Genomic DNA, 27,338 nt, shown 5'->3' on the forward strand with positions numbered 1-27,338 from the left:
AGTCACTTTCCATTTCCCCCATCCTTTCAGCCCCTGGCAACTACTAATCTACTTTCTGTTTCTATGCCTATTCTGGATAACAGACAGAAACAGAAAACCAACATAAAGTAAGTGACCTTTTGTGACTGACTTCTTTCACTTCTCAGAATGTTGGCAAAATGCATCTGGGTTATAGTATACTCACACATTCATTTTTAAACCCTTGCTACAATATTATGAGCTAGTCATGCATATTTACTGACAAGAAAACTGAAGGATCTCACAAAGCAAGCAGAGAAACATTCAAATACAAGGCTCTGTAGCCACCATTTAAGCCATGCTGCACTGATTCTTAGCTACCTCAGAGTTCACTTGTAATTTTAAAACTGAAAAACACAATGCTTTGTAGTATATCCTAGAGCTAGGAAAAGCTCTTCTTCCTGTTTCTATACCTACTCACAATGTCTGAGTCCATTGGAAGGGCAAGTGGTCTTTATTTCCATTAGCTCCCATAACAACCCCAACATTTTTTTTTTTTTTGGTCGTGGGGTTTGCACTCTGGGCCTGAGCCCTGTCCCTGAGCTCTTCAGCTCAAGGCTAGGGCTCTACCACTTGAGCCACAGAGCTACTTCTGGTTTTCTGGTGGTGAATTGGAGATAAGAGTCTCATAGACTTTTCTGCCTAGGATTACAGGCAAGAGCCAATGGCGCTGGCCCCACCACTTTTATGAACACAACTCAAACCCAACAGAGAATGGACAAACAGGAATACTACTGTGTGTTCCTCCACAAGAGTATCCTATCTTTATAATATTTAGAAAGAAGCTCAAATAAGGAAACAAACAATGAACATAATCAGTCTTTAGCCCAGGGGGGCAACATCAGAGTCACTCATTAGGCAGCTGAAGTGGGAAGAACATTTGGCACTAATTGAGCCACAACAATCCAAGATCTCTGCACCCCAGTTCAGGGCCCTACCTGCTAGACAGTCACCAAGTCCCTCAGCCCTTCTCTCTTCTAACTGCCTGTGTGTGACCCATTTACCTTCTTGCCTCCAATGTATCCACCAGAAGCACCGAAGCTCTTTGTGAATGTCCCCATCATCACGTCTACATCCTCAGGATCCAGGCCAAAGTAGTCCACCACTCCTCGACCGGTAGGGCCGAGGGCCCCAATGCTGTGAGCCTCGTCAAGGTACAAGTATGCCTTGTATTTCTTCTTGAGGGCAATTACTTCAGGAAGGCGAACAATAGAGCCCTCCATGCTGGCAAAAACAGATTAAAAAAACTGAGACCTTTTAAAGTTAACGATTGGACTTCATTATTGTTCAGTGTTTACTGCTTTTCAACTGGGCTAACACTACCTTCATTTTTATGGTTTTTGTTGTTTTGTACTGATACTGGGGCTTGAATGTTGTGCCTAGAGCTCTTGCTGGTGCTCTATCTCTTGAGCCATACCTCCACTTCAGGCTTTTTGCTACTTAAGCATCCTTCAAAACTTTTTTTGGCTGAACTGGTTTTGAACTGTGCTCTTCTCAGCCCTCTGAGTAGCTAGGAATACAGGTATGAGCCACCAGTGCCCAGCTGTCCACCTGCGATTTTAAGCTAACAAAAAGTTAGATGGCTAGGCAGAAGTCTAAAGAAAAGGAGTTTGGATCTTTTAAAATAAGTGCCAGTATATAATTAGTTTCATTTTAGATATTTCTAAAGCTTGTAATTATAGGCAACACTAGATTTTGTACTACATTGTACAAGCAATTCAAGTTACACACAGGAATTAAAACACTAGGAAGTAGCTGGGTGTTGGTGGCTCACGCCTATAATCATAGCTATTCAGAAGGCTGAGATCTGAAGATCACAGTTCAAAGCCATCGTAGGCAGCAAAGTTTGAGATTCTTATCTCCAATTAATCACAGAAAAAGCTGAAAGTGGCACTGTGGCTCAAGTGGTAGATTGCTAGCCTTGAGTAAAAGTAGCTTAGGGACAAAGGCCCAGGTCCAGACTGGGGGGGGGGGGGGACCCAAAACATTAGGAAGTAAAAGAATAAGAGCTCCAAAAATATTCTCTTTCTCTTTCTTCTCCTCTCTCTCCCTTCTTTATTGCCCCCTGCCCGCCAAAATTCAGAGCCTCATGATCTCCTTTTAGCTTTTTTTTTATCAAGTCTGATGCTCTACCACTTAAGCTACACTTCCGCTTCCAGCTTCTTGCTGATTAATTGGAGATAAGAGTCTCATGGACTTTTCTATCAAGGCTGGCTTCTAGCTATAATCTTCAGATCTCAGCCTCCTGAGTAGATGGAACTATATAAATGAGCCAATAGTACCTGACGAAAGTAAACTATTTCTTAAAATAAAGTGTAATTATTTTGTCGTTGTTTGAGATATAGTCATAGCATGCACCCTAGGTTGGCCACCAACTCGACACACACACATACACACACACACACACACACACACACACACACACACACACACACACACACACACACACACCCTTCAGTCTCCCAAGTGCTGGATTGACAGAAATGTACCATCATGCTGAGCTTTGTCATGTTTTTAACATACTATGTGTAAGTTCCCTCTACAAATAGTATAAAAATAAAGAATCCAAACAGAAAGGAGAGCTTGATGATTCATAGTATCTAAAGGCCTAATGTGTTTCAGTGTCAACTCTATTCTCAGGTGTTTAACAAGTCATAAACACTGTGTCCTTTAGTTTCCAGAAGGAACTAGTTTACCATTCCTTAAACTTCAATAATGTCACAGATCCAAGTCACAAAGGTGATAACAATAAAGCAAGATTACCTATATATTCCTTCCACAAGAATTAGGATTTTCTTCCAGGGCCTTCTTGTGCGAGGCTGACCATAAACTATGGCATCTTTTAGTAGCTTCTCTAGGCTTTGCATATCTACAGCACACACAAAAAAGAACTAGGTTACAAAATATCTTGCTGTTTCCTAACTTTATTCCAGAAATGAAAATATACATTTCTATCTCAGAAAATGTCTCAGATAGCAAAAGACAATTAACAGAGTTAAGCAGAAAGGCAAAATGGATAAATGAATTATTGCCACTTCAGTAGAAATTCAAACATGTTCTACACTATCAACAAAATCAAATGATTATGGCAATTGATAGTTTCAGTTGGTAGCTTATGAAATTACTTGTTTCATGCTAAAGACTCATACTTTAAGTTGATCCTTTCCTGTCTTTAGAATATATCTCTAATCCTAGCTGTAACTGAACCATGATAAATACATGTACCTCCTATAAAGCAAATATAGGAAGAACAAAGTTCAAAGCACATGTTCTATTTCTTTTCACCTGGGATGTATTCACTAACTGCTTGGTAAATAGTGTTCTCTTTCAAGTTCAAAATGCAGTTTGGGGAATGCACTAGTTTATGCTAAGTGAGCTTGGCAATCAGTTGAGATTTCATCAGCTGTGCATACAAACTAAGTTTCTATGGCTCTGTGGGTCCTTAAAGTGGCCCACAGGCCTAGGAAACGACTTGGTTTTAGCATTAAGGAGGATCAAACTTTAAAAAGCACTAATGCTTCAAAAATCATTGGTAACATCAAGAGAGACTACTTACTTAAATTATTTGCTCTGAAATGAAGACTTTAAAAATCTCCCAACAATCTATGTTGTATTAACTCTCATGGTAATACTGACAGTTGATACTTCATCGTAAGGTCTGACTATGTATTTTTTATTGTTAATCACTGGAAGAGGGGGATTTTCACAAAATTATATGGTTTTATTCTTTTCCTAGTAGTACTGATCAAAAGAGAAAAACAAGGAAATAGAAACACAGAACAAACAACACATAGCAGAAGGCTACCTGGGTTATACTTCTCTTATTGACAACAAAATAATCTGCTCACTGCTGACAAGAGGTAGGAGATATTCCCCTTCAGCAGTAAACCTGTCCCCTGCCCAGCCTCCCATCTGCGCAGAGGTCAATGTATGGCAATCAGCAGACGATGAGTAAAACTATCCTCATTGTTTCAGTATCCTATGTTTACATGCAGAAAGGAGGGGAAAATCAATACTGATTCAAAATCTTAGACAAAGGAAACAGCTGTCATGGAATATTAGACTAATATTATCTACTTAGGAAAATAAAATTCCATCTCTCTTAATGCCCCCAAATTCCTTAAGCTGAAAACATACCACAAAACTTCCAGAAGAAGATACAATTGAATAATCTTATGATCTTAGAATGAAGGAAAAGGCATTAGGTAAAAATCTAAAAGTCATAAGACAGCAAGTATGATGCATAAACATGTTCATTAGCCTGTGGGGTAGAACATTAAACATAAAAAAGTACAATAATAAAAGAAAAAAAACAATAAATATAGAAGCCTCTTGCAATCAGTTAAAAAAAAAGGTCAATTTGTAAGTGAATACCTTTTAAATACAATAGCTATATAAAAAGTTTTCTACACCTAATGAAATAAAAATCAACATTACTACTTTTTCAATTCAAACTGATTCATAATAGCCTATGCTGGCCAGTGAGAAGGTCACCATTACTTTATTTGTAAATGCAACTTAAAAAAAAAAATTTTTTTTTTGCCAGTCCTGGGCCTTGGACTCAGGGCCTGAGCACTGTCCCTGGCTTCTTTTTGCTCAAGGCTAGCACTCTGCCACTTGAGCCACAGTGCCACTTCTGGCAGTTTTCTGTATATGTGGTGGTGGGGAATCGAACCCAGGGCTTCATGTATCCGAGTCAAGCACTTTTGCCACTAGGCCATATTCCCAGCCCATGTATAATGCAATTTGAAATTTATGAAAGTATCAAAAATGTACATCTTAAGCCAGATGCTGGTAGCTCACACTTATAATCCTAGCTACTCAGGAGGGTAAGATCTGAGGATTCCAGTTCAAAGTCAGCTCAGGCAGATAAATCTGAAACTCTTATCTCCAATTAACCACTAAATACGTTAGAAGTGGAAGTGTAGCTTAATTGAGAGAGTACCAGTCTTGAGCAGAGAAAGCTGAGGGAGAGCATGAGGCCCTAAATCCAAGCCCTAGTACTAGCATGAAGACAAACAAATAAACCCCACATACTTTTCATCAGGTATCTGAGTCTCCTATACACTAATCACATGATTGTGTGGAGTGTGGTACTATTTCCAGTAGAGAAGCTTAGAAACAACCTAAGGTTCAAATTGAGAGGCCAATTAGTTTATGGTATAACCAGACACTGCCTGCCACATTCATTAAAGGGCAAGGTACAACCTACTTTCACAATGTATTTAAAAACAATGTTTAATAGGGACTCCCTTGAATAAAACAAGACACTGTTCTACTCTTATCAGACAACACTGTAGACATGAAAAGAAAATAAAGAAGAAAGGTTGTTACCACTCATAATCCCTCCCTCCAGAGGTACAGATCTAACATTTTGGTATCTATTCTTCTAGAGTAAGTATGTAAAAATACACATTTTGGCAAAAAGATATTAAACATACAGTTTGGTGACCTTTTCTCTAGATATGTGTTTCAACTGTGAAAAATCATTTTAATAATATACAAAGATATTCCCACATAGGGAGCAAGAGTTTTGGCTTTATGCAACCTTTTCCAACAGCCACAGGACATTTTTGTATTTCACAGCACTTATCTGTTGTACTCTAGTGGTTCATCGATAAAATTTCTTCACTAACCAATCAGATAATTTTAAGATTGAGGATCCTGGTTGATTCATTTCAAAACTCCTAGTAAGTGTATTGGAACAGGAAAATTCCAAAGTCAATTAAAGGAAGGGTATTATACTTTACAAAACAGACTTCAACCTCCTTTTTTTTTGCCAGTCCTGGGCCTTGGACTCAGGGCCTGAGCACTGTCCCTGGCTTCCTTTTTGCTCAAGGCTAGCACTCTGCCACTTGAGCCACAGTGCCACTTCTGGCCGTTTTCCATATATGTGGTACTGGGAAATCGAACCCAGGGCTTCATGTATAGGAGGCAAGCACTCTTGCCACTAGGCCATATCCCCAGCCCCTCAACCTCCCTTTTTGAGACACGGTCTTGCTGTGCACCTGAGGCCAGCCTCAAACTCAAAATCCTCCTGCCTCAGCCTCCTAAATGCTGGCTTTACTACAGTTATGAGCCAACATATACAACCTCTATTTTTATTTCGATGAGGAAAGAAAGTAACTCCTTCACCCTCACAAAGGCTATTTAAAGCGTTTTACTTTAAAACACTGGACCAAAACAGATAGTAAATGTTCTACTTCAGCTTCATTTGTATTTCAAATTATTAATATAATATTAAACAGAAAGGCCAGTGATGAATTCCTCTACAAACTTACTGTTGTGTTTGAAGATTCGAATGGTTGCTCCTGACAGTCTGGCTCCTAGAACCAGTGACGCATGGTTCAGTTCATCACTCAGAATAAGGCAACCCTGGAAAAATCACAAGCACAGGGAGGTGAAATGATGGAGGAGAATGGTTTAGTGAGGCAAAATACAAAAAGGCTGCAATAATTCACAATTATACCTCAATAAAGGAGTATCACACTTAAGAATAATGTTCATGATAACATTTTATGCAGCCACCTTACAAGTTAGATATGAACTCTAGTTAATTTAATATCTTCAGGCCTACAGACTTAAATATTCACATATATAGAAACAGGTCCTTATTTCTTCCCCAAATCTATTGTTCAGGTAGTCTTGGAAGGTTTAGCTTATTTGATATGACAGAAATTCCATGAGTTTTTATATGATATACTGTTTATGTGTGGAAATCGGCAGCTTGAGAGGGTAATGCCTACAGAAATGCTATTTTCTTCTTACTACTTACAAAATCAGAGTCCAGAGAGAATTGTACTCATAAAACATTATCACATGGTATATAGGCTTTAGTTTTACCCTTAAAATCTCTCAACAAATGTTACCACATAAACAGGAGTTTCTGCTAAGGAAACAAGAAAAGGCTGCCAGTCTTGGTTATTTATTTCTTCTATTGTTTTACTCTCTCATCTCTAACAGGTTCTTCAACCTGTAAGATATAAACTCAGAAATAGGTTTTTCTCTGTTAAAAATGGCTTCAACAGGACTGAGGGTATAGCTGAGTAGAAGAGTACTTGTTTATCATGAACAAAAGCCCTGGAGCCAATCCCCAGGACCACAATAAAATAAAACTGTATAAGAAAAATGGCCTCAGGCTGGGAATATGGCCTAATGGCAAGAGTGCTTGTCTGGTATACATGAAGCACCACATATAAAGAAAAGGCCAGAAGGGGCACTGTGGCTCAAGTGGCAGAGTACTAGCCTTGAGCAAAACAGTGCTCAAGCCCTGAGTTGAAGCTCCAACTGGCAAAAAAAAAAAAAAGGCCTCAAAAACAGATTTTTTTTAAAATGCAGATGGTATATAACATGAGAATGAAGGAAAGAGAAGGTACACAGGTATATCTATCTATCTATCTATCTATATATATATGTGTATGTCTAGATCTATATATATGCCCATTTACTATAAAATATTCTTATAGGGGCTGGGAATATGGCCTAGTGGTAAAATGTAGTAATTTTTTAAAACTTTTTTTTTTGGTCGGTCATGGGGCTATCTGCATAGTCCTAAAACAGCTGTGCCACAACGTTTAGCAATTACAAAGGGAACAGTGGTTAAGTTTCTGATGGCAAATTCTGTCTGCCACCTCAATTTGGATACAGAGGCATTACCTCTGAGGTGCTTTCTCCAAAATGCATAGCTTCAACTCGATCCTAAAAACCTATACTGAGAGACAGTCTACATTTCAGAAGTATCAATGTCATGAAAGACTAAGACAGACAGGAACTATCTGAGATTGGGCAAGGTTGGTGAGCTGTATGTAACTGAGTGCAGCATGACTTCTCGACTAGAACTGGAAACGGGAAAGGGAAAAACTGATGAAAATGGAGTAAGTTCTGTATGTTAGTTAGTGGTATTATGTTACAGTTAATTTCTGGTCTTTGAGAAATGTTTCATTGCCATGTGTTACATGAAAGGTATATAGGAACTGTACTATTTTGTAGCTTCTGTAACTAAAAATTATGCTCTAAGGAATATTAAAATTGGAAAAAAATAAAACTAGGGAAGAAAGGAAATTGGATTTCTCTTCTGTAAATCTTCAAGTTCTTTTACTTACCACTTGGCATTCTACTATCTTTGTTTGTTTGTTTTTGTTTTTTAAACAAGACACACACACTATTCTCTTTCCAACTACTTTTTTCTTCTGGTACTACCTGCAATATCACTATTTTCTTTTTGCTTTTGTTTACTCTTCTTTTTTTGGATAGCCTTGCTTAATGAATGCATAAAACTGGTGTTTTTTTCCCCTCCCAATATACTGTAAGGTTCTATTATATCCTTGGCTTAAAAAGAAAATGAATATTAAATATTAGCATATGACAAGTATGTGCATAATGTTTTTCAGAGTATGTTAAGGTATTTAAATGTACTATTACTTTTTTTTTAATTTTTTTATTATTAATTGAACATAAAATTTTTTTACAAGGTGTTGTGCAAAGAGGGTGCAGTTACATAGTAGGGCAGTGTGTACATTTCTTGTGATATCTTACAACCTGTTTTTCCATCCCTTGTCTAGGTCAGGTAGACCCATATGCAATATACAATGTATCAAGCACATATACAGTGTTCACAGACTTGGTCTCTACTGTCTCTCCGTCTCCCTTTGTTAACAGTCATATATCAGGGAGATCATGCCCCTTTGTTTTCTGTGTTCTAGGCTTGTCTCACTCAACATTATTTGTTCGAGTTCTGACCATTTCCCTGCGAATAACAATATTTCACCATTCCTAATCGCTATGTAGTATTCCATTGTGTATAAGTACCATATTTTTTGGATCCATTCATCTGTGGAGGGGCATCTGGGTTGTTTCCAAATTTTGGCTATTGTGAATTGTGCCGCGATAAACATGGAAGTACAAATGTCCTTTTGATATCTTGGGTTTTGCTGTTTAGGATAGATGCCTAGGAGTGGTATGGCTGGGTCATAGGGTAGGTCTATATTGAGCTTTTTGAGAAACCTCCATACTGTTCTCCAAAGTGGTTGTACTAATTTGCACTCCCACCAACAATTAAATGTACTATTACTTTTAATCGTCATAACAAACCTATGAAATAAGTATTTTAATCATCTCTACATGTTTTACACATAAACTCTTACCTAAAGGCATAGGCAAGTAACAACAGAAATCTGCTTCCAGAACACCTGTTCTGTCAAAGTTCTTCCTTCCCTGCCTTTAAGCTGAACCATCAACAACCTCACAAAGAAATTCAGCATCAGACTCAAACAATTATTAAAAACCGGATCAGTTACTGTCCTTAACAGATTAAATGATACATATGCCATTTTATTCATATTCTTAAGGAATTGGCTTTGGAGTGTGGTACTGGTGGCTCACACTTTTAATCATAACTACCTGAGTCTGAGATCTGAGGACCATGATTTGAAGGCAGCCTGGACAGGAAAATCTATGGGACCCTTATCTCCGATTAACTTGCACAAAGCTGAAGGTGAAGCATTCATTGTTCAAATGAGAGCACCAGCCTTGAGCAGAAAAGCCAAGCTGGAGCCTGAAGTCCTGAGTGCAAGCCTAGTATTAGTGCGCGCACACACACAATTGGCTTTGGTTTCTCTGATTTCCTCTAGTATCTTATTGATTTCTACATTTACTTTTTTTTTGCCAGTCCTGAGCCTTGGACTCAGGGCCTGAGCACTGTCCCTGGCTTCTTTTTGCTCAAGGCTAGCACTCTGCCACTTGAGCCACAGCGCCACTTCTGGGCATTTTCTATATATGTGGCACTGGGGAATCGAACCCAGGGCTTCATGTATGCAAGGCAAGCACTCTTGCCACTAGGACATATTCGCAGCCCTCTAAATTTACTTTTATTATATACTTCCTTTCTTCCTGTCTGGATTTGGGCTTAGTCTATTCTTATTCTAACTTCTTAGCATAAAAGTGTTTTTTTTTCCTAATCATAAATGCTTATTGCTATACATGTCCATTTGTGCATAGCTTCAGTTTTATCCTACTATCTGTAATAATATTTTTCATTTCATCCAAGATGTTTTCTATTTTTCCTTTTTGTTAGTCCTGGGGCTTGAACTCAGGGCCTGAGTGCTGTCCCTGAGCTGCATTTTTATTCAAAGCTAGCGCTTTGCTACTTGAGCCACAGCACCACTTCCACTTTTTTTTTTGGGGGGGCGGGATAAGAGTCTCATGGCCTTTCCTATTCAGGCTGGCTTTGAACTATGATCCTCAGATCTCAGCATCCTGTGTAGCTAGGCTTACAGGCATGAGCCACTAGAACCAGGCTTTTTTTTCATCCCATGTACTACTTAAAAATGTGTGGCTTAATTTTAAGCTATATATTTTCCAGATATCTTTGTGTTACTGATTTAAAATTTAGTTTCACTGTAATTAGGAAACATATTTTGAATAATTTTGATATTTTAAGTGTACTAATGTTTAGTGGCCTAAAGTATAGTCTATCTTGGAAAATATTCTGCTGTTGTAGTGTGAAGTGTTTGTTGAATATCAACTGGGATGATTCTGGTTGCTAGTGTATTCTATCCATGACACTCCGTTTGGTTCCATCAGTTCAGAGAAAAGTATTGCTCTCTAATTACAGAGTTCTATTTGTCTACTTCTCCTTTAAGTATCATCAGTTTTTTCTTCATGTACTTTAAAGTTCTGTTATTAGGTGTCTATACGTCCTGTTGAACTATCCTTTACCATATATGATATTATGTACAGAAATATTCCTTAATCTGAGCTTTTTTAATATTAATATAGCCACTTTAAATTTCTGTTTATTGTTTGTAGACTATAGCTCTTTCTTTTTTTCTGTGGTGTGATTAAACAGTTTAGGTTTGTACTCACTAGGTTTGTGCTCACAGGTTTACCAATGACCTGCACCCCAAGCCATTCTTCTGTTTATTTGTTTGAAACAGGGTCTCTCTAAGTTGCTCGGGTTGGTTTCAAACTCTTAGACTCAAGCAATCCTCTTGCCTCAGGCTAATGCATGCCACCAAGCCTGGCTGCATCATTTTTACTTGTATATGTGTCTATGTGTGTGGGTTACAGAGGTTTTGAACTCAGCCTCACACTTGCTCGGCATGCTTTGTACCACTTCAGTCATATTCCCAGTTTTGCTTTTAGTTATTTTTCAGGTAAGGTCTTACTTTTCTTGCACAGGCTGGCCAGGACTGTGATCCTCTGGTATCTTCTACAAAGCTATGATGACAGATACCTATCAGCATGCCCAGCGTTTTTGCCGAGATTGGGGGAACTTCTTACATGGACAGCATTCAACCAAAATCCTTCTGATGTCTGCCTTCCAGGTACCTTTGTGTTACTGATTTAAAATTTAATTCTACTGTAATTAGGAAACATATTTTGATATTTTAAATGTACTAATGTTCAATGACCTAAAGTACAGTAGTGATTACTGGTGCAAGCCACCAGGCTCATATTCATCCATCTACTATTGGTTTGTTTTTAATCATCAGAATCTCTTCAAAATTATATATGAAATGAAGAAGGCAAAGAGGCAAAGGGAATAAGGGTGGGCCATGGGTTCTACCAAGAAAGCTCCAACTGATAGGATGCACACTGACCCAAAAATCTGTGGTAGAAATGTCTATGCAAATCACTGTTAGTCTAAAGTTAACAATAAAAAAATTAATGTAAAAATAAAAAGTTAACAATAGCTTTTGACTGGGCCTGAATGCTTCTCAGAACAAAAGAAAATATGTATGAGGGAATCTCATAATGACAATGTCTTACTTTGCCAACAAGAGCAGGAATGTTCATTGAATTTGTTGCAAATCCCATGCCATATGTCATAGCAGCTTCTACTCCCAAGAACGTTGCTACAAGTTTCTCTAGTTCTTCATGTTTATCCAGGTTTCCTGCATAAAGAAGTAATAAAGTCAAATGTCACAAAATCCTGAATTTAAGAATTACTCATCATTACTTAAAAAGCAATTGGTCCAGGGCTGGGGACATGTCCTAGTGGCAAGAGTGCTCGCCTCATATACATGAAGCCCTGGGTTCAATTCCCCAGCACCACATATACAGAAAACGGCCAGAAGTGGCGCTGTGGCTCAAGTGGCAGAGTGCTAGCCTTGAGAAAAAAAAAGAAAGCCAGGGACAGTGCTCAGGCCCTTAGTCCAAGGCCCAGGACTAGCCAAAAAAAAAAAAAAAAAAAAAAAAAAAAAGCAACTGGTCCATGTGGAGAGTCAACTTTTCCAACTATGTTGTATGAAAGGTTCAGTATTATGAAGAGTGGAGGTTTAAAAAAACACAAAGGTTGACAAATCCAGAATCAACATACCTGGTAAAACATGGCTGCCAACAATTTCATATTTGTACATGCCAGTCCAAGCTCCAGCCCTAAGAGGCTAGCAAAACTGCCTCTGTACTTTCAGTTGTCTGTCATGTAAAACAATGTAACTGGCCTACTATAAAGAGAGGATTTGTGGAAAAAGATGGGAACTGAGAAAAAAACAACTGGGGAGGGGGAAGCTCAGCTAGCCCATACCTAGCACATCTATACCTTAGTGGAGGATCCAGACATGTAATCTAAGCCATCGTGAACACTTTATCCTCAGTAATAATTGCCCACATGAAACCATACCAACCTGAGAATACATCAAGCTCTCCACAAACTACAGAATACCAAGAATATATTTTCATTGATTTAATTCACAAAGTTTTAGGATAGTTTGTTAGGCAGGAAAAGATAACTTAAAAAAAAAAAAAAGAAGTACTTTCTCCTACTAAGAAGGATAAAGACCCTCCCTACTGGGAAGATGAAATTGTGGAGAACTGTGAGTTGAGTCCAGCCCAGGCAGAAAAGCTTGAACTACCCTTTCTCAAAAGAGAGCACATGCAGTGGCACATGCCTGTTATCCTAGCTAGGATGAAGATCCTAACATAGATTTCCAGGAATGTGCCCAGAAAGGACAAGAGACTATCCCAAGAATAACCAACACAGGCTGAGCATCAGTGGCTCACGCCTGTAATCCTAGTTACTCAAGAGGCTGAGATCTGAGGACTGAAGGTCTAAGCTAGTCATGAAAGTTTGTGAGAATTTAACTTCAATTAAGCATCCAAAAATGTTGGGAGTGGAGCTGTGGCTCAAGTGGTAGAGCATCAGACTTGAGCAGAAAAGGTTCAAGGAGAGCACCCAGGCTCTGAATTCAAGCCCCAGCACTAGCCCGCCGTCCCCCACCCCCCCCGCCAAAAAAAAAAAGGACAGAGACAAGACACCACAGTAGAGTTGCCAGTCTAGCAAGTATGAGGACCAAAATTTGAACCTCAGTACCATTAAAAAACAAAAAAAGTAAAGAAAAGATACTGAGAAAAAAGATTGTTAAACTCCAATAAGTGCTAATGGGTAAGAGGTTTATTTCAGGGGAATGAAAATGTTATAAAGTTAGGCTGTGATGGATATATTAAAAGTGAAGTGTACATTTTAAATGGGCCAGCTACAGAGTATATGAATATTATGCCTTAAGAAAACTGTTAGAGAAAAAATAAAAAGTAACACAAAGAGTCATATAATTTTTTGCCTTCACCTGCATCCCCCACCCCAAGGAAAATACATTATTCTGAAGTTAGGGATACCAGATAGAAAGACATGTACATGAAGTGCCAAGCTGAAATTGGTCTTTTTTTTTTTTTTTTTTTTTTTTTTTTTGCCAGTCCTGGAGCTTGCACTCTGGGCTTGAGCGTCCCTGGCTTCTTTTTGCTCAAGGCTAATACTCTACCATTTGAGCCACAGCGCCACTTCCAGATTTTTCTGTTTATGTGGTGCTGAGGAATCAAACCTAGGGCTTCATATATGCTAGGCAAGCACTCTACCGCACATTCCCAGTCCAAAAAAGTCTTATAGAAAGAAAATATATGCTAAATTTCTCAGAAAACAGAAAGAAGACAAAAGATATCCAGGCAGGAACATTATATCTCAATTCACCAGTAAGAAAAGATTAACCCTCATACTATGAAAGTGTTAGTAAGTGCAACTTCTAACCACCATTTTTATTTGTAAAAGCCAATAAAGTCAACACTCAGGCAGGGTTTATGAAACAAGCATAGAACTTTTCTAGGGACATTATGTATGTCTAACACATCAGAAAACAACTCAAAATATGTTACTACAAACTTTAAAGTCATCTACCACTTCAGAAAAAGAAGTCATTTTTACTTGATTGAAGATTTGTAAATTCATGTCAAAGGGTTTGGGTACTCAATACTCTAGTTCTGGGAATATGGCCTAATGGTAGAGTGCTTGCGTTGCATACATGAAGCCCTGGGTTGGATTCTTTAGCACCATATATATAGAAAAAGTAGAAGTGGCACTGTGGCTCAAGTGGTAGAGTAAGCAAAAAGAAGCTAGGGACAGTGCTCAGGCACTGAGATCAAGCCCCAGGACTGGCAAAAAACAAAAACAAAACAAACAAACAAAAAAATAAAAAAGTAAGGGCTGGGAATGTACCTTGGTGGCTGAACACTTGTCTAGGAGGTTCAAGACCCTTGATCTCCAGAACCACTCCCCCATCACGCAGCCACTGACTAAACACTTACCTATTTCCTGCCGAGTACTACACACTCCAGCTCCATACTCCTCTAGAACTTTGGCAGCTGCTTTTTGACATGATCCACTGTTCTGTGCAAATCCAAGATAGTTGTAGGAACCCATGTTTATAACATCTTTAATTATATTCCCGGTGTACCTGTGTTTAACAGCAAAGCCCTTAATGAAACTGGCAAGTAAATCTAACACATCTAATAATTAAGTGTGGTAAACACTGACAACACAAAAGGTAGCACCAAATATGTGAATGAAAAGAAAGTCAACTTCTCTAGCAAGAAGTAGGGAAGCAGGGAAGTAGACAGTAAAACAAAACAATAAATGCCCACTTATTAGTAGTGAAGAGTATTTAAACAATGATGATAATCAAGTGTTGATCCAGATGGTCTGCATAATCTACACAGTAAGCCCATCTTATCTGGACATTTGGACATCGTATAAGAACATTATAGGGCTGGGAATATGGCCTAGTGGTAGAGCACTTGCCTTGCATACATGAAGCCCTGGGTTCAATTCCTTAGCATCACATATACAGAAAAGGCCAGAAGTGGTGCTGTAGCTCAAGTGGTAGAGTGCTAGCCTTGAGCAAAAAGAAGCCAGGACAGTGCTCAGGCTCTGACTCCAAGCCTCAGGACTGGCAAAAAAAAAAAAAAAAAAAAAAAGAACAGCCTAAAGAGCTGATAATGCTGGGTGCTGGTGGCTCTCACCTGTAATCCTAGCTTCTCGGGAGGCTGAGATCTGAGAATCTCAGTTCAAAGCCAGTCCGTACTGGAAAGTTCATGTGACTCTGATCTCCAAATAACCACCAGAATACTGGAAGTGGTGCTGTGGCTCAAGTGGTAGAGTACTAGTCTTGAGCTGAAAAGCTCAGGGACAGTGCCCAGGTCCAGAGTTCAAGCCCCACAATAACAACAACAAAAAAGAGCTAATGGTTTCCCACCAACCTAAGGTAAACAGGAAGTATAGACAAAAAATAAACTGCTGTTGCTTTAACTCTCTTATTAACACAAGATGACTCAGGATAGAACATCTACACTGTAAAGTACTATGCAGCTATTGAAAAATAATGAATTTTCTGTGGCACACGAGAAGGATTATTATCAACACCCTGGAAAATTGAAAAACCAAACTGCAAAATAATTTATACAGTACAAGCCCATTTTGGTATCACCTACTTCCACAGAAAACATCTGAAGGAATAAGACAAAAAATAAAATGATAGCAATGATACCATCTGGAGAATGAAGAAGGATTTGTGAGATAGAGGACTCGCAAACACAGTGGTGCATATCTGTATAATACCTGCTACAACCACGGCAGAGATGGGAGACTTGGAAGAGCTTGGACTTGGTCCAGCTAGGACAAAAACTTGAGACCTTATGTGGAAAATAAACTAAAGCAAAAAAAGGGGCTGGGGGTGTGGCTCAAGTGATAGAGCATTTGCCCAGCAAGTACAAGACCTTGAGTTCAAACCCAACTATCACAAAAAATAAAAATAACAAAATCTATAGCAATGAACAGTATGAAAGGAAAATAACTGTTGCATTATATAACTAGCTGTTATTCCTGTTTCCAGAGAATATTCATTTGCATTATCTTCGCAAGTAAAGAAACTCTTTTTTGGTTGTTGCCAGAAATCATTTCCCAACTGTGACTCACTTGAAGGACCAGTTGTAGTCATGAGACTGTCTCTCCATGATATCCACCCTTGCTCCAGGCACACTACATATCGGTCGATTCCAGTTGTCTCTTATCCTCATGTAGAGGTTCCTTGTATAGAAGTTTTCAAAATCCTGATATAATGACACAAAGTCCTGCCAACAAATGATGAGATTCTGTTTAACTGAATTACTTTTAAAGAACAAATTTTACAACTTCAATTTTCCTACTTCAAGAATATCTGTGAATGACAGGTCAATTATGTTTAAACAACTGATATATTACAATATCCATTTGGAGAGGCATCAATTGTTTGATGGTTGACCTATATTACATTATTTCAAATAACTGATTCCATGAACATGAAAGCAACTTAATAAAGTTGGCCTCATAAAAATAAAACTCAGTTGTACAACTTTGTCACTAAATAATCTCAAAACAGACTCTGTACCCTTGGGTTGGGAATATGGCCTAGTGGCAAGAGTGCTTGCCTCGTATACATGAAGCCCACGGTTCGATTCCCTAGCACCACATATATAGAAAATGGCCAGAAGTGGTGCTGTGGCTCAAGTGGCAGAGTACTAATCTTGAGCAAAAAGAAGCCAGGGACAGTGCTCAGGCCATGAGTCCAAGGCCCAGGACTGGCAAAAAAAAAAAAAAAAAAGAAAAGAAAAGAAAAGAAAAGAAAAAAAAGACTGTCCCCTCATAAGAATAAATGTCATAAAAGCCATTTTCAATCCAGCTTCAAGAAATACACTTTCAAAGATCTTACCATATGCCTTTTTTTGAAGAACTAAAAATGAAACAAATCTGAGCAAAATGAAAAGAAGTAGTAGGTTATAGGAAGCCATCCACCTTGGGTTTTTCCCTGTGGGATAGGAGTTAAGAAAACAGTACATCCTAAAAACGAATCCATACTATGGATTTAAAGTTTCCTTTCTTCTCTGAACTTACACTAAAACTTTATTCTATAAAAAAAAAAAAAAAATCAAAGTGCAGTGGAACCAAAGTGAATACACAATGCTATGCCATGTGTCCTATAACCCTATGCTCAGAACACATGTGACCAGACCACAGAAATCTACTGCAATGTTAACTCTCCAAGTCAAAGGGTAAAACCAAGAAAAAGAAAATGGAACTAGTTTACTATAGTCAACACATCCATGAGCTTATGGATCTCAATTATGGTCTAAATTAATCTTTAAATAAATTAATCACAAAACATTTAAAAGATTAGGGAGGACTCATTCCAGAAAAGACTTTTTGATGTTAAAAAAAAAAAACCTAAATCTACAATATACATTTCTTCTGTGGATACTCTAAAGTTCCTACTAAATAAGCCTCAGAATAGATACAATCTCCTTAAATATGAGCTGAGTAGAGTCATATTCTGAGAATTTGCAGTACTTGATACAATTTCTCTCATAATTAGTTTTAACATATGCCTTTCCTTACAGTAGAAAATATCCCTAATAATATATTTATCACAATTGGAATTCTATCATTTAAACCATTTGTTCCTTTGACAGTCTCCTCTTCCAAGAAGAATACTAGGTGAATACAAGTAGAAACATTCAAAACTCTTATTAAAGACTTCTTCTTTGGGCTGGGGATATGGCCTAGTGGCAAGAGTGCCTGCCTCATATACATGAGGCCCTGGGTTCTGATTCCCCAGCACCACATATACAGAAAACGGCCAGAAGTGGCGCTGTGGCTCAAGTGGCCGAGTGCTAGCCTTGAGCAAAAAAGAAGCCAGGGACAGTGCTCAGGCCCTGAGTCCAAAAGACTTCTTCTTTGGCTACTATCCACTATACATTATTTATTTTTCAAAGGAGGAAAAAAAAAAAAAACAAGAAAGTAGGCCCTAGCCCATTTTAACCATCAAATAGAGTAATAGTACTACTCTTCTAATAAAACCACAATATTGAAGAACTCATTCCTTTATAATAAAAGGACAATTTCACTCATTTTTTAAATATTAGTGTTCAAGAAAAAAGCTTGCGGGCTGGGGATATGGCCTAGTGGCAAGAGCGCTTGCCTCGTATACTTGAAGCCCTGGGTTCAATTCCCCAGCACCACATATACAGAAAATGGCCAGAAGTGGCACTGTGACTCAAGTGGCAGAGTGCTAGCCTTGAGCAAAAAGAAGCCAGGGACAGTGCTCAGGCCCTGAGTCCAAGACCCAGGACTGGCAAAGAAAGAAAAAAAGAAAAAAACTTGCATATATATATTTTCACAAACAACCCGTTGCCTTACAAATTCTTATTAGCCACAACCCAATTTTTGTTTTGTTTCTACTATACTAACATCAGGAAAAAAAACAAAGTCTAGTTAAGATTCCAGAAGATTCAGACCCTAAGACAGAAAAAAAGAGCTTCAGGCTAAAAGAAGGCAGATCTTCATGACTTAGGCTTGGATGAAACCAAGATATCCAGTGACATAACTGGTTAGAAATGGAAGAGTGGGTTCCACCCTCCTAAACAGAGAGCTGTTACCCCAAGGCTCAAGGATCGCCATCTATCTCCTTACCTATAGTGCATAGACAACTAAGTTCTTGAGATAGGTAAACACTGGCACAGAGTAAAGGAGGGGAAGCTATTACAGTGAGGGATGTTAGAGATCAGGAGCAGGTGGAACAGAATGGTAGAAGAGAAAGACTAAGGCCAAAGCTTCAACTTCCCTTTATTCCCTAGCTAAATATTAGGGTAGCAGCTTTGGCTGCCTTTAGGCTTAACCAAAGGCCCTGAAACTTAGCAAAGAAGAAAAAGAACAGGAAAGGAATCAGTCAGTATTGGGGATTTCACTTTAGGTAATAGGTTTATCTGCATGTGAAAACATTGTGGTTCACTTAAAACAATGCAGGACTACGGTCAAAATAGGAGACATATCTTTTCATTCATTCAAATAGTTTGTAGTTAATATCTGATTTATATTGAATTCTTTGCCAGACTCTCAGGATATTAAAGAACAAGATTATTCTCTTTGCAAAACAATACAGCGATCTCTTTATTTCTAACCCTATGCACCCACAACTCCACAACCTTTTCCCTCCTCCTCATGCTGTGGAATGATCTTAGTAGGGGCTGACCTAACACTCAGTCACAATGCTCAGTCACTGGACAAACATTTACAGAGCAGTTCCTTCCAGGTGTGAGGCTGGGCACGCAGATGGAACCAGTTTAGAACAACTTCAACACTTGCCAGAATCCCTTGGTCAGCCTTAAGAACACATTTTTCATGGACATTCTTCCTAATGCCATTCACAAAGCACAAATATGTAGAGGAAAACAATCCTTTCTTGAGATGACATCTTAGACTGCTGAGCTTGAAATACTTACCAGGTGAACAATTTCTCTGCTTGAGAGAAAAATTCAAATTTGTGGATTTGCTAACTAAAAATCACTGAAGACATTACAAAAAATAATCTCAACAATTAACTAATAAATGTCCTTTATTAAACCTATTTATCCTTCTAGAAAATTCTTATATTGTTTATGAACTTGGAGCTCTGTACTTGCTGGACAGGCGCTCTACCACCTGAATCACCCCTCAGACCCTGAAGCTGACTTTCCATCAATTGTTTGTCTGCTGAGTGCAATTCTGTCACAATACAGATGCCCACATACTCTCACAGGATGATTACAAAGAGGATGAATAGTCACAATAGTAACAAGTTCCCATCTGTTATTTATGATAAAAAGGCACTTGCCAAGTGGTTCATGTATAAATATAAACTTGCATGTGGGACTATTGCTACATTTTCTTACATAAGGTGTCATTGCTCCTATTTTCAGAGGCTAAATAGCTTTTCCAATTAGGGAACTAGCCAAAAACATAGTTAAGACTGAGTCACTCTGCCCGTAAGCTCAATGCTGTAATGCCTTTTATTCTTGTGACAGACATGAACTAGAAGGCAAAAACCTGTATTTCCCAGATGCCCTTGTGAGTGAGTTGTGGATGTGACACAGATTCTACCGAGAAGTACACATAAAGTTTGGAGACAGAAGCACTTGTTTTGTACCTGCACAGGAAGCATGCTCTAGCACACTTCATGCTGGCAAGCACCTGATGAATTCTATGGTGCAGCACCAGTGAATTCCATGGTCAGCCACCATGAAGGAACTTGGGTACTTGTGGTAGGAGCAGATTCCTGATTTGAAGTGGCTGCTTAGTTATAAGAGGGGAGCTCTGACCTCACTATGCCAGTCCTCCATTCTGTGGAAGCCTAATTTCTTGAAATGTCTGGTTCCTTGTTTACTTCAATAGCCTATTATGATTTCAGATAACTGTTAAAATGTAAATATTTTAGCAATACATTTGTAATTACTGTTAAGAAGCAATAAATTAGCAGTGTTTATAAATTAAGGAAATAAAATTTATTTGTCTAAGTCACACATTCATTAAGTGATATAACTGAAAGTAAAATGCTTGCAGTATTACAAACTAGCTCTATTAGTGGGAGTGCTACCACTAACTTCCAACAAGAATTCTCAAGGTCAAGTATAATTTAACTATTTTTATTTCTTTTAGAATCTAAAATAAGTTAGTTATTGTGATTTGGATCTTAAATACCTTCCAAAGGCCCATATGCTAAAGCTTGGTGGCCAGTCTGAGGCACTGTTGGAAAGTAGTAGAACTCTTAGGAGAAGGGTCCCAACTGAAAGAAGTGAGCTCAATGGAAGTGTGCCCTCCCAGGGGATGCTGAGTCACTCCAACCTTGCCCTCTGCTTTGTGGCTGCCAGGATGAACAGCGCTGTTGTACCACATCTCTCCTTTGCCTTGTCATAGGCTCAAAACAAATGGAGTTAACAGAGCACAGATGGAGCCTAACCATGAGCTAAAGTTCCTCCTTTAAAGTTATTTGTCATGATGCTTTGTCATAGCAAAAGAAAAGTGACTAACACACCAGGGCACAAAAATCTCAATGTATCTAAGTACAAAGTTTCTGTCGAGTCTGAATGAAGCAAACAGCAATGCTTTGATGTTGGGACAAAAAGCTTGCAAAACATGCTCAGAAATGTTTCCATGCCTTTTCAGTAGCAAGATGACTTAAGAGCCTATCCTTGCCTACCAAATATAGGAGATTAGAACAAGATATAGGGCTGGGGATATAGCCTAGTGGCAAGAGTGCCTGCCTCGGATACACGAGGCCCTAGGTTCGATTCCCCAGCACCACATATACAGAAAAAAAAAACGGCCAGAAGCGGCGCTGTGGCTCAAGTGGCAGAGTGCTAGCCTTGAGCAGGAAGAAGCCAGGGACAGTGCTCAGGCCCTGAGTCCAAGGCCCAGGACTGGCCAAAAAAAAAAAAAAAAAGAACAAGATATAAAGCCAACTAGCACTCAATATATGGTCCTTAGAAAATAAATTTACATCAGAATCAAACAGCTTTAAAACTGTTCAAAATTGGCTAAGAAAAACAGGATGGAACAAATAAAATCTATAAAGTGACAGCATAATGAATTCAGAGCTCTGCTAATTGCTTTTAATGGCATTATTTTTTTTTTAATTCTCATTGTGTGCATATAGGCAGCTAAAAAACGATCCTTGACCAAAACTTGACATTTTTATTTAACAATTAACTCAAAAGGCTCAAAGTGTAAAATATAAAATGATGTTTCTCAGAAAAAAACAAAACCCCACTTTACTATATCATTGGCAGGAATGTATAATGACACAGCCAAAGGGGAAAGAAGTATGTGGTGCCTCAAAAAGATGAATGGAAGCTGTTCATATGACCCAGCAACCCCACTTCTACATCCAAATCAACTGAAAACACATATTCAAAGAAGTCCATGCACACAAAAGCCCAACGCAGTAGTGTTCTCCATAGCCAAAGGTGGTAGCTAAACAGGGTATCTGTGCACACAATGGTTTAAGTGTTCATTGTTAAAATCAAAGTGCTGGTTATGGAACTTAGACAGATTTTGGAGATTTTTGGATTTTGGAATATTTCTACAGACTTTCCCAGTTGAGCATTTTGAATCCAATGCACCCCAGTATTTTAGATCTCAGATTTTCTGATCAGAGATGATCAACTAGTAAGTAGTGCTAACCTCAAAAACATTCTAAGAAGTCAGACACCGAAGGCCACGTACTGCATGATTTCACTTCTACGAAATACCAAGAATACATAAAAATATAGAAACAGAAAGCAAATTACAGGCCAAATGTGTCCCACTAGCAACAATCAAGTGAAATTAAAGACATGTACAGTGAAACTAAAGACAGCATAATAGGTAAAAGCCCGGAGAGGTCTATATATACAAGCCTAGGAAACAGAGCTATCAAAAATCTTTGCAGTAACTTAATCTCTGTAAAAGGAGAAAAGCCTCACTTTCACCAGCATTAGAATAAATAAACAATGGTATACACACTCACAGCAATAACAACAGACAAAGAAGAGATCACCAACAAGTGGCTGGAACTTATGTTGAGTAAGTGAAGCCCCGAAACATATTACATAGTACATTTATAGGAAAATCAAATTAGGCTTAGCAAACATGTTTACCAATGCACACACAGCTGACAACCACTGGAAGTCCGTCAGGAGAGTGGTTACCTGGGGGCAGATGGCAATGCAGGAGGACACGTGGGGAAAGGGAGGACTACTGCAATAGTGGTAAAGTTCTGCTTCTAAGGTGGTGGTTTGTGGCTGCTCATTTTACATTAACATACACTCCACTCCACACGTACTGTCTGTTAACATTTCTAGATGAGTGTTCCATGTTTACACTGATTATGTACAATCAGAAAATAATGGCTAAAATAATGGAAACAATCTTCTAACTGAAAAATTCTAAACTTTTTACAGAAAACATTATCTGTGACATACACTTACTCTGAAAGTTTGATACGACAGATTTTGTTAAGTTGCCTGATGCTAAGAAAATGTGCATCTACATTAACTGAGTCTAACATCTTATGACAAGAAAACCTACTTTCATGGTATTAAAATACAAATGTACCTGGAAAAGACCCAAAATGCCCAAACTCTCAGCTATAAATGAAGGCCAGGGGCTGGGAATATGGCCTAGTGGTAGAGTGTTTGCCTCACATACATGAAGCCCTGGGTTCGATTCCTCAACACCACATATATAGAAAAGGCTGGAAGTGGCACTGTGGCTTAAGTGGTAGAGTGCTAGCCCTGAACAAAAAGAAGCCAGGGACAGTGCTCAGGCCCTGAGTTCAAGCACCAGGACTTGCAAAAATAAAAAAAGAAGGCTATACAACCTGAAAATCTCTTTCCAAACATTGGAACCAGAAGCAATGCCCCTGTAATCCAGGCTACTTGGGAAGCAGAGATCAGGAAGATTGTGGTTTAAGAAAAGCTGAGGCAAAATGTTAGCAAGATCTCAGCTCAAAAAATAAGCTGGATGTATACATGCCTATAATTCCATTTACATGAGAGTCTAAGAGGAAGAGAATCTCCACCCAAGGCTGGCCTGGACAAAAGGTGCAAGGCTCTATCTGAAAAATAACTGAAGTCAATAAAAAAGGAGGGAGGGCTCATGGAGTGACAGAGTACTTGCTTAGCAAGTGAAAGGCCCAGAGTTCACGGGCTGGGGATATGGCCTAGTGGCAAGAGTGCCTGCCTCGGATACACGAGGCCCTGGGTTCGATTCCCCAGCACCACATATACAGAAAACGGCCAGAAGTGGTGCTGTGGCTCAAGTGGCAGAGTGCTAGCCTTGAGCAGGAAGAAGCCAGGGACAGTGCTCAGGCCCTGAGTCCAAAGCCCAGGACTGGCCAAAAAAAAAAAAAAAAAGAAAGGCCCAGAGTTCAATCCCCAGTGCCACCAAAATAAATAATAATTTAAAAAAACTACCAGTGTTGTCTACAGATACTACAGTCCTGCTGAAAGATTTCAAAACATTTGTCAGAAGTCAGAACTAAGTATAACATCGCATGTCAAATGTAAGCTGGTGAAAAAATTCTACAAAGTTATAATCTTTATTTCAGTAATATAATCAACAAAATGTCATATCTATAGATAGCAGAAATGTGACAAAATTGTTTCAAAACTTAAATCCAGAATATAAAAATCATGCATGATAACATACACAGGATTCAATGAATTTACACACAAACCAACAGACTAAAGGGGGGTATACTTACAGGAGGAATCTGAAGGTGTAACTCCTTTGAACAACGAATGTGCTGCTTATCAAAATGAATACTGGGAAGTGGAAACATGTTCTGAGGGGCTGGGCAAAGGGGCAGCAAAGGAATAAAGGGAGGAAAGGTGAGCAAATGTCATTATAGTCAATGTACATTATGTGAAAAATGACTATGTCACTTGAGGGTAGGGACAGACGGAGGAAAATGGGGGAGAAGGAAGGAGTGACAATGACCAAGAAGGATTGTCCCCATAATCTGACTTGAAGAATTTGTAAAACGACTTTGTAAAACGAATTTGTAAAACGAATTTGTAAAACGACTTAGTAAAACGACTTAAAAAACAAGGGGCTGGGAATGTGGCCTAGTGGTCAAAGTGCTCGTCTCATATACATAAAGCCCTGGGTTCAATTCCCCAGCACCACATATATAGAAAAGGCCAGAAGTGGTGCTGTGGCTCAAGTGGCAGAGTGGGAGCCTTGAGCAAAAAGAAGCCAGGGACAGTGTTCAGGCCCTGAGTTCAAGGCCCAGGACTGGCAAAAAATTAAATTAAATTAAATTAAAATAGACAAAAAGTCCCAAATGTTGGAAATGAAAACATCCTATGACTTAAAAAGTTGCATATGGCAGAAGTATTTGTTTTACAAACCAACAATTCTGTCTTTCCATCTCCTTAATTTTTTAAAAGTAAAACAACACATAAAAGTTTATTAGACTACTGACTTTTAAATCTTTGAACCAGAGTCAAGAACTTTCTGGCCGTCACGTAAGTCATCCTACTGTTTGTTCTTTCCTGTTTTTAATGGAAGAGGCAGGAAGCTGCTATGCTGTTCCCATGCTGCCCATAAAGGCACAAAATGTGAATCTGAGGTTAAAGATACCAGTTCAAACTGAGTCACTTGGGTATTATGTGTATGTGAGTACATATACACGTACGTATACACACACACACACACACACACACACACACACACACACACACACCTGCTGGACACAAAAACTTCAAGACCCCAAAGTTTTCATTTTTACCATTAACCACCACTCACAATATCATTAATAATCTTAAATATTTACTGAATGTCTAAGTAATGCCACCCAACTTCTAGACACTAGGCCCAGAGCAGTAAACAAAGACAACAATAATCCCTGCTCTTACAGATTTTTTGGTAGGAGAGATACTAAATGAAGTATAGAAAACAGAAAGTATGTCTGACGGTGAAAAATAGGAATGGAAGAGGAAGCAAGCAGAGAGAGGAATAGATGATGCTGAGCCATGAAGAAGTTAACTAGAGCAGCCTAGGTAGAAGACAGGACAAAAAAGGAAGTTGGGGGACTGTGTAGAGGAAAAGCTTCCACCTCGGGGGACAGCAAAAACATGGCAGTGAGGCAGGAGAGTACTTGAAGTATCCAAGGACTCCAGAGAAGTCAGCAGTAGGCAAGGAAGTGGCAACTGGGTGAAAATGTGAGTTAGTAAGAAGTCACTTATTCTTTATTGGAGGCATGGGTTAAGTGGTAGAGGCCAAGCAAGGCCTGGAGTTCAAACCTCACCACTGCAAAAAAAAAAAAAAAAAAAAAAAAAGATAGTAGGCTGTAGGAGATGGGACACATGAGGTATGTGGCAAAGAAGAATAATGGGCAACTTCCAAGCTTTTTGGCCCAAACAGTTGGTAGAAGAGAGCTGACATTGGAGCTACAGAAGACAGATAGCTGGCTACATGGGATATAGTTCAGTTTCATATATGTAAAGCTGTGGAGATGGCCACAGAGCCGCTTAGCTTTTTCTGAGTAGTTTGTTGGAAGTAAGAGTCTTACGACCTTTCCTGCCTGGGCTGACTTGGAACTGTGATCTTCAGATCTCAGCTTTGAGTAGGTAAGATTATAGGCATGAGCTCCCAGTGCCCAGTGCTTGCTTTGCTGGCTGTTTTTAAGACAGAGATTTTGCTTTATGCCTAGGCTAGCTTGGGTTCCAATCCTCCAACTTGTGCTTCTCTGTTTCACTACAATGACAGGCACAAGCTACTGCACCCAACCCAGGTATTTCCCCGATAGCTAGTATAAAAGGCATGTACCACTACAGCCAACTACTGGTTGAGATGGAGTCATGTTCACTTTATGCACAGTTGGCCTCTAACCTCCATACCGTTATCTTTACCTTCCAAGAAGCTGGGATCAGAGATCTGAGCCACTATGGCCTGGCTGCTTTATTTATTTTCCAGGTAGGATTTTCCCTAGGACCAGCCTTAGATCATAATCCTTCTACTTAAGTCCTCCTGTGTAGCAGGGATCACATACATGAACCCCAACAATGGGCTTCTGGTTAAGATATAGTCTTGGTAACTTTTTGCCTGAGATGGCCACAAACCACTATCTTCTTAATTTTTGCCTCCTGAGTAGCTGGAAAAACAAACATGAGCCACTATACCAGTTTTGTCCTTGATAAACAAGTTAAAATCACCTGATCAAATTAACGTTCCAGTGTCACTCAATTTTAAATTTGGAACTCAGAGTAACATACAGAAAATAGTTAAACTTCTACATTCACATTTAATTGGAAGACAGAATTCCAAATTGTTATGTGCAGTATATGTAAAGAAAATCTGAATTAAAAGACAGGTTACTGCGTTACAAGTTTTCAATTCATTAACTAGGGTAGCTATGGTAACCACATCATACTTACTCCCCAAATTTCTGGGTGTTTCCTATCAATACAGTATAAAATTCTGCTTGATTTAAGCTTTTGTTACGTTTCTTACAAACATGTTTCTGGACCACTTGCTTCACACAAACAATAAAGTGATAAATTGATAAAAGTAATATCTGTGTCCAAGATACCACTAGTAATAAAAGATCAAGCAGAAAAAATTCCAAATATTTTACAGAAATTATTCAAAACAGAACAAACTCATAGTCATTCATCTTTATTAATGTGACTATGGAAATCAATTGTATCCAAGCAATACTCTA

General features: G+C 38.8%; 1 protein-coding gene across 1 annotated transcript in view; it reads right to left on the reverse strand.

Annotated features, from left to right (window-relative positions):
- Positions 1-27,338, reverse strand: part of Sptlc2 (serine palmitoyltransferase long chain base subunit 2) — a 107,140-nt gene that overhangs the window by 51,205 nt on the left and 28,597 nt on the right. Inside the window, exons 3-8 of the mRNA XM_048362975.1 lie at positions 16,259-16,413; positions 14,593-14,741; positions 11,788-11,912; positions 6,300-6,393; positions 2,782-2,887; positions 1,023-1,242 (exon numbers count right to left, since the gene is read on the reverse strand). Coding sequence (XP_048218932.1) covers positions 1,023-1,242; positions 2,782-2,887; positions 6,300-6,393; positions 11,788-11,912; positions 14,593-14,741; positions 16,259-16,413 — 849 coding nt within the window. The remainder of the gene's footprint in view (positions 1-1,022; positions 1,243-2,781; positions 2,888-6,299; positions 6,394-11,787; positions 11,913-14,592; positions 14,742-16,258; positions 16,414-27,338) is intronic.

The sequence above is a fragment of the Perognathus longimembris genome, chromosome 14 (genome assembly GCF_023159225.1).
Source record: "Perognathus longimembris pacificus isolate PPM17 chromosome 14, ASM2315922v1, whole genome shotgun sequence".
Taxonomy (NCBI): Eukaryota; Metazoa; Chordata; class Mammalia; order Rodentia; family Heteromyidae; genus Perognathus; species Perognathus longimembris.